The sequence below is a fragment of the Oncorhynchus masou genome, chromosome 6, assembly GCF_036934945.1.
Source record: "Oncorhynchus masou masou isolate Uvic2021 chromosome 6, UVic_Omas_1.1, whole genome shotgun sequence".
NCBI lineage: Eukaryota > Metazoa > Chordata > Actinopteri > Salmoniformes > Salmonidae > Oncorhynchus > Oncorhynchus masou.
Window position 1 is genome coordinate 80,186,263 of NC_088217.1, and position 6,893 is coordinate 80,193,155.

General features: G+C 43.3%; 1 protein-coding gene across 3 annotated transcripts in view; it reads left to right on the top strand.

Annotated features, from left to right (window-relative positions):
• Positions 1-6,893, top strand: part of LOC135542754 (runt-related transcription factor 1-like) — a 45,775-nt gene that overhangs the window by 26,751 nt on the left and 12,131 nt on the right. For 2 of the 3 annotated variants that reach the window (XM_064969932.1, XM_064969933.1), the window contains exons 3-4: positions 3,227-3,483; positions 6,135-6,291. In XM_064969932.1, the coding sequence (XP_064826004.1) occupies positions 3,227-3,483; positions 6,135-6,291 (414 nt within the window). Of the gene's footprint in view, positions 1-29; positions 2,004-3,226; positions 3,484-6,134; positions 6,292-6,893 lie in introns of those variants that run through there. The other variant, XM_064969934.1, reaches the window with a different exon arrangement.

Consider the following 6,893-nt stretch of genomic DNA (forward strand, 5'->3'; position numbering starts at 1 on the left):
TAAACAGTAAAGTAAACATACCCCCAAAACTAAGCTACGTAAGTAGTACTTTAAAGTATTTTTACTTAACTACGCTACTTTACACCGCCATCTTTATGTGGCAACGTTGTTGCACAGCGGTGGAAAACAAAATTAACTTTCATGCTTACTTGTAGATAACTGTGTATTTGAAGTCTTGTTGTTGAGGATGAGAGCCTACATTCTGACACCGTGAAAGCTGAATTTTAAGCACGCGCATTTACGCTCAGTCACACTATCATGAAATACATCTCATGTGCAATGTTTTTATTCAGTATGTCTGTGTTGTGCATGGATTGTGGAACCTACTATAACGTCAACCTCTAAACCCACATCACGTTGGACACTAGCCACAGTGCTATAGAGGGGATATAGGCCTATATGAAATGGAACATCGTCCGAAAAATGCGTCACTGTGGCCTTCATATAATCTATTCGCAGATGTGATGCACCCTGGGTTATATGGTTAGAGCGGTGACGTGGTGGCTATTGCTGATATCATATTCCCCGAATAAATCAGCGCATGACCAATATGTCCACTGGAACAGTACACGCGCCCTGGAATTCAGCAGAATGGCTGTCTTTGTATAAATGCCCCCCTCATCGACAGATGAGTCATTTAAGCTTCTCTCTTTACTTTTCCTGTTATAGGCACATAGGCAATGTCTTATTGGCTAACGTATTGCATTGATATTTACTCATCTTATTTTGTTATGGTGTATGCAGACTATGTTTTGACACCGTCACGAGAAACCATCCGGGAAATATCAGGCATTAGGTAGGCTAAAGTGTATTTCCAAATAAATATGTGTGTTTGGTGTCAAAACGCATAGGCCACATTGTGATTTGGGCAGTTTTTTTGTGAACAATCATTTTAATCCACCTTTCAATATATTTTATTGTATTTTTTGTTTTTGTATTGGTATCCAACATCCAATTGCACGCGGTTGACTTTTATGTTAAAACCACAATACTAGAGCGCGACCGCTGTGTCCGTCTCTCATCGGGCATCGTGCACCGCAGCCCCAAAGTGGAATTCCATTGACTGGCCCGAGCCTTCCTTAGAACCCACAGTTCTTTATCCCTGGACGGACGCAGCTCTGATTGGTTAAACCCTTCCGGACTCTCCGTAGTTGCTCGATTCCATTGGCTGAGATCTGTCTCTATGCAAATCCAACCCTGGAGGGACGCATTCCAGCACTGCCGACTGACTGCCAGTAAAACCCTGCCTCCCACTGTCGGGATGTTCATTCATACGCAGAAACTCAACTCTACACACAACCGGAGCATTCAACAAGGGTTTGTCGAAATATAAGGCTGTTTGCAGTGACACATCCTAGCCTATTCCTCGTTGACATTCCAGACACTATTTATAAAAGCGAAATTGAAGTATTAAAGTGTTTTCCGTCTCCCATGTTGGCACGCATAGAGACGAGAAGATCCCTATTGCGAATTGGGGAGCCATAGAACATCCATCAAAGTTGACCTTTTGTGGCGAGTAACTCACAAGTTATTGAAGAACAACAGAAGAGGAAAATAACAGAAAAAAAGAACCCAACTGGACTTTCTTATTCGCTTGCTCGCTTGCTCAGTTGAATGCGCCCTGAGACCTCCTTGAATGACGGTCGGGTTTTATTTAGTATCTGGTCGGTGGATGCCTCTTCAGTTTATGTGTCCATAACACGGACCATGGAATGAGGACTGCACACACCGAAATTTAGCGGTGTGTGTAATTTCTTAACCGAAGTTATTTTACTCCACCACAACGCATAGACCCAGTTTTATTCGTGCCCACGCAGGTACCTTCAGACTGTCGTCTGATTTCCACTGTTGACCCACGTGCCTTGGGAGAGTTCATCTAACGACAACGGCTTTACTTTTTGAGGCAAATATCAGAAGAAACATAGAGCTATATATCCACAGAGTCAGTTTAACTGGATCCTACTGCGGTACACAAATGGTCTTCCTTTGGGACGCCAAATACGGTACATGAACTTATTTTCACATTTTACGCACGGTTGAATATGTGTTGGTATCTATATCCATCTTGTCCTGTCTAACTTATCAACACCATACTGTAGCAGAACCTGTGTATTATTATCAACCAAGATTTCAACTTCCCAGTGAACTGTGGTTTAGTGCTTTGTGCATGCTAGGTTCCAAATGTAGCCTGTAGCCTACTCGCTGTGAGAGAAAAAACCCGTTGGCGTCCTGCCAATTATTACGTTTATTTCCTCTTCAAATTCTGGTTTCGGTGTGTTTCTTGGCTGTGTGAATGCGCGCGGGTATAAATGTAAGCACACATGTCAACACACACGCACACACTTGAGGTTAGGCTACATTACTCAGTTGTCACCAGATACCACAGCCACAAAGTCATAAACCCCGCCTATTTATATAATTATTTCTTCTTAAAAGTGTATTTTGAAGCTAAATTTAACCCTGAATTTAGCCACACTGATAACTTATTCCTAACCCTAAATTAAGACCAAAAAGATCATTTGAGTTTTCATTAAGTTTTACGATAGGCCTACAGCAAATTTCAACTCTGTGACTGTGGTAACTAGTGGAAACTACATTAAAACACATGCAAAGCACATTACTTCCCCTCTCATCAACGGTTTATAAATAAATCCTTCCATCCACAGCGCGTGGTTTGCTGTTAGTATTGGATGGTTAGATGAGAGCAACACGGAGTTGGAGTTCAGTCCAGTTCTGTGTTACACTACTCCCAAGTTCTGTTGAAAGAGCGAGAGGCAGCAGCGGGTTTTAAACCCCCGGTCGTTCCAAACCGCCAACATGTGGCATCGATTGTGGTTGGCTTGGCTGAGTGGCAGACAGACCGACCGACAGCGCGCGCCGGGCCCTGTCAGACACAGCATCGCTGGCTGTTTTTTAACGGTTTGGTTTCACGTGTCTCCGGCTCTCCAGGGTTGGGTTCCGCTGTTGTAATTTCACTGCGCTCTATTCTGAGAACTTGTATAATTCTGTGCTCTGAAGGCCAACTTGAAACTACATGCACATTGAGAAACAGACTAGAAAATACTGATGATGTGCACAGTTTAAAATGTGAATAGCCTAAATGAAGAAGTTATATGCCTTATTGACATACTGTTGACTCAATAGTGTGTGTGCGAGCATGTACGCCTGCGTCGTGTCTGTCTGTGTCCTCACTCACTTATTTATCTACATATCCATCTTTCTCCAGACCCAGCACCTGGTCGGCGCTTCTCCCCCCCTTCCACCACCCTGTTGTCAGGTAAGATGAGTGAGGGTCTGCCCCTGGGTGCCCAGGAGAGCAGTAGCGCCGCCCTGGTGGGAAAGCTGCGTATTGCAGACCGAGGCATGGTGGAGGTGCTGTCAGAACACCCTGGAGAACTGGTGAGGACAGACAGCCCCAACTTCATCTGTTCTGTCCTACCCACACACTGGAGGTGCAACAAGACGCTGCCCATCGCATTCAAGGTGAGTGAGGGAGTGTGTGTGTGTGTGTGTGTGTGTGTGTGTGTGTGTGTGTGTGTGTGTGTGTGTGTGTGTGTGTGTGTGTGTGTAGTGCTATATTTGTTGTTTTATTTTGAATCATTTCTGGAGGCTGTAGAGGAATGTTTTCCTGCGCAAATTTAATCTGATGGCATCGTTTCTCATAAATGTCTATGTATGTGTGTGTCAAATAAAATATATATATTGTCATATGCACTGAATACAACAGGTATTACAACCTTACCTGGAAATGCTTACTTACAAGCCACTAACCAACAATGCAGAGTTTTAAAAAAGTAAGTAAGAAAAATTTGCTAAATAAACTAATGGAAAAATAGTAACACAAATAAAATAACAACAACGAGGCTATATACAAAGGGCACCGGTACCGAGTCATTGTGCAGGGGTACAGGTTAGTCCAGGTAATTCAGGTGTTATGTACATGTAGGTGACGGGGTAAAGCGACTATGAATTGATAATAAACAGAGAGTAGCAGCAGTGTGTGTGAAGTGTGAAGGAATGTGTGTGTGTTTGTGGGTTGCGTCAATATACATGTGTGTGTGTTTTGAGTGTGTATGTGTTGAAGTGTCAGTGTAGTATGTATGAGTGTGTGGTTATTGTCCAATGAGTGTACATCGAGCTTGTGCCAAATTTTCTGTTGTTGAATAAAATAAGGTGGTCAATGCAAATAGTCTGGGAGGCTATTTGATGAACTGTTGCGCAGTCTGGAGGGTAGAAGCTGTTAATGAGCCTTTTGGTCCCAGACTTGGCGCTCCGGTACCACTTGCCGTGTGTGTGAGATGGTGCTTGATAACTGGCCATGAGCAGTACCCAATCTCCCAACATAACTAGCTACCAATAAGCCATTTCAGGCTATCAATCAAGTTAGAGTAGCTAGCTTGTTTACTAACTATCTTAGTTGGCATGCCAGCTGGCAAGGTTGATAGACTTAGAAAAGCAAGCAATTACTAAATGTACTGAATTAGACTCACATTCCTTTCAATATTTTACTCAGATTTGAGCAGAGATTCAGAGAAGCATATTTAGTTTCAGGAGGATATAGACAGCTAAAGATGTATGGTTACATATGCAGAATTTTTTTTTGTGAAATAGAATTAAGTGTAATGATTATTGGTCTAGATTGCCGGAAAAATCTGTTTCAGGTGTTTGAAAAATGCTAAATTCTCCAATTTACAGACGGACCCCCCCCACCCCTCACATATTTTGTGCCCCCTCAGATTATTGGGGTGCATGACGCCCCTGGTCACAGAATAAACTTTTAATTTGAGAAAAATATTATTATAGCCATAGCCTACTTCCTTTACAGTGTTTAACTTTGTAATGCTGTTCTCAGAATTGGAATGATGCACGTCAATGTCTTCCAGTTGTTTCATTAGGCTGATGTCGTTCTGGGCATCCATAATTTGAATTATATCCTCCAAGTAAAGTACTTTTAAGCACTTTAGGACAAAAGCGTTTGTGAAAAAAGCCATAGAAAAATACTGTGAAATCAGATTGAGGGAGTTGTATACATTATGTACATTATAAACAAAGTCATAGGCGGATGTTGTTGCCATTAAGTGTGTGTTTGTGTCTGGATGTTGTTGACCGTCTGCTTGAAGAGCTCTATAATCGTTTCCTCATTATTGTTTGTTCTGCAGGGCCGTTTTCACGCTCCACCGAACCTCTCTCTCATGTCTGACTTCCGTAGCACCCCAACAGTCCTCGAGAATGTAAACTATACTGGGACTGCCAAACACCCGTATTTTACATCTCTGCCGCGTGTGTGGGTGAAGGGGGGTTGTGTGTGTGGGTGGGTGAAGGTGGCTTGTGTGTGTGTGTGTGTGTGTGTGGGTGAAGGGGGGTTGTGTGTGTGTGGACTAAATATGTAGTTTCCCAGTTGAAAAATAGAACAGAGCCGTAGAACCCATGCCCGGTATCTCCTCTGTACATTTGCACGCTGATTGGTGGCCATGATTACAGTTAATATGAAAATGACTCTCCCTGGGTCTATTTGCTTTGGGTGTGGAGCTATTCAGTCTGTAGTCTGGGTGGCTTTCTGGAGCACAAAAACACCCAGACTGCCCTCTCATTTAGTAGACTAAATAGATTCAGAATGAATAATTAATTCATTATGAAGTACTAGAATTAATAATTTTTCAATATTATTTATAAAAGTATAAACATAGTTGAATACACTCGGAATAGAGTGTTGCAATATAACTAAAGATGCTCCTCTTTTACCAATTACATATATCTACCCAGGGGCGCAACTTGGTTTTAGAAGTGGGGGGGACATAATGGTTATTATTATTATTATTTATCCAGTCGAAGAAACTCTCCAAACAGCCTACCCGACCGCTCGGAGGCGTCCTAAAACACACTGCTGCCCCGTTTTGTATCTCAATCCAATGATAAAAAGGGGGGGGGGCAAAAATGCATGTCCCCCCATCCCTAGTAAAGGTTGCGCCCCTGTATCTACTTGATAATAGATGTTTTGTGTAAAGTGTTCAATGTAAATTACGTGTGTAATTATGTTTATGTATTGTCATTTTTTTGTAATGTGCAAGACAAGCAATAAAGTTTCCATCTATCTGACTGTGTCTCTGTCTCTGTCTCTCCTCCTATTGCCGTAGGTGGTTGCCCTTGGTGATATCCCTGACGGTACCTTGGTCACGGTGATGGCGGGGAACGATGAGAACTACTCAGCAGAGCTCCGCAACGCCACGGCCGCCCTCAAGAACCAGGTGGCTCGCTTCAACGACCTGCGCTTCGTAGGCCGCAGCGGACGAGGTACACACACACACACACACACACACACACACACACACACACACACACACACACACACACACACACACACACACACACACACACACACACACACACACACACAGATATAACTCTCTCTCTCTGTCCCTAACAGACGGTGAACCGCAGTTACTCCAAATCAGGTGCAGGCAAATGTCCTGCCTTATCTATTTAAAACACAGGCCTCTCTGTACATAAGCTACTGTTACTGTACACACACACACACACACACACACACACACACACACACACACACACACACACACACACACAGAGAGACACACACACACACGCACGCACACACCTCTCAATTGTCTCATTGTCCTGCTAGGCAAACAGCCATCTAGTCTGACTTAAAACACACACACACACACCCACAGGACCTAGAATGCAGCTCAGGGTTAATTAGAGTATGACTGTATGTGTGAGCTTGTCTGAACTTGTGGTGAACATTGATGAAACTAGGTGAGTGTTTGGTTGGGTTGTGGTCAGAGAGTTGGTCTGGCTGCAGCTCAGTAGGCTGTGGCCCAGTGTTAGTGTGGTTACAGCGGTGTGGTTTAGAGTTAGATCTCTCTCTCTCACAC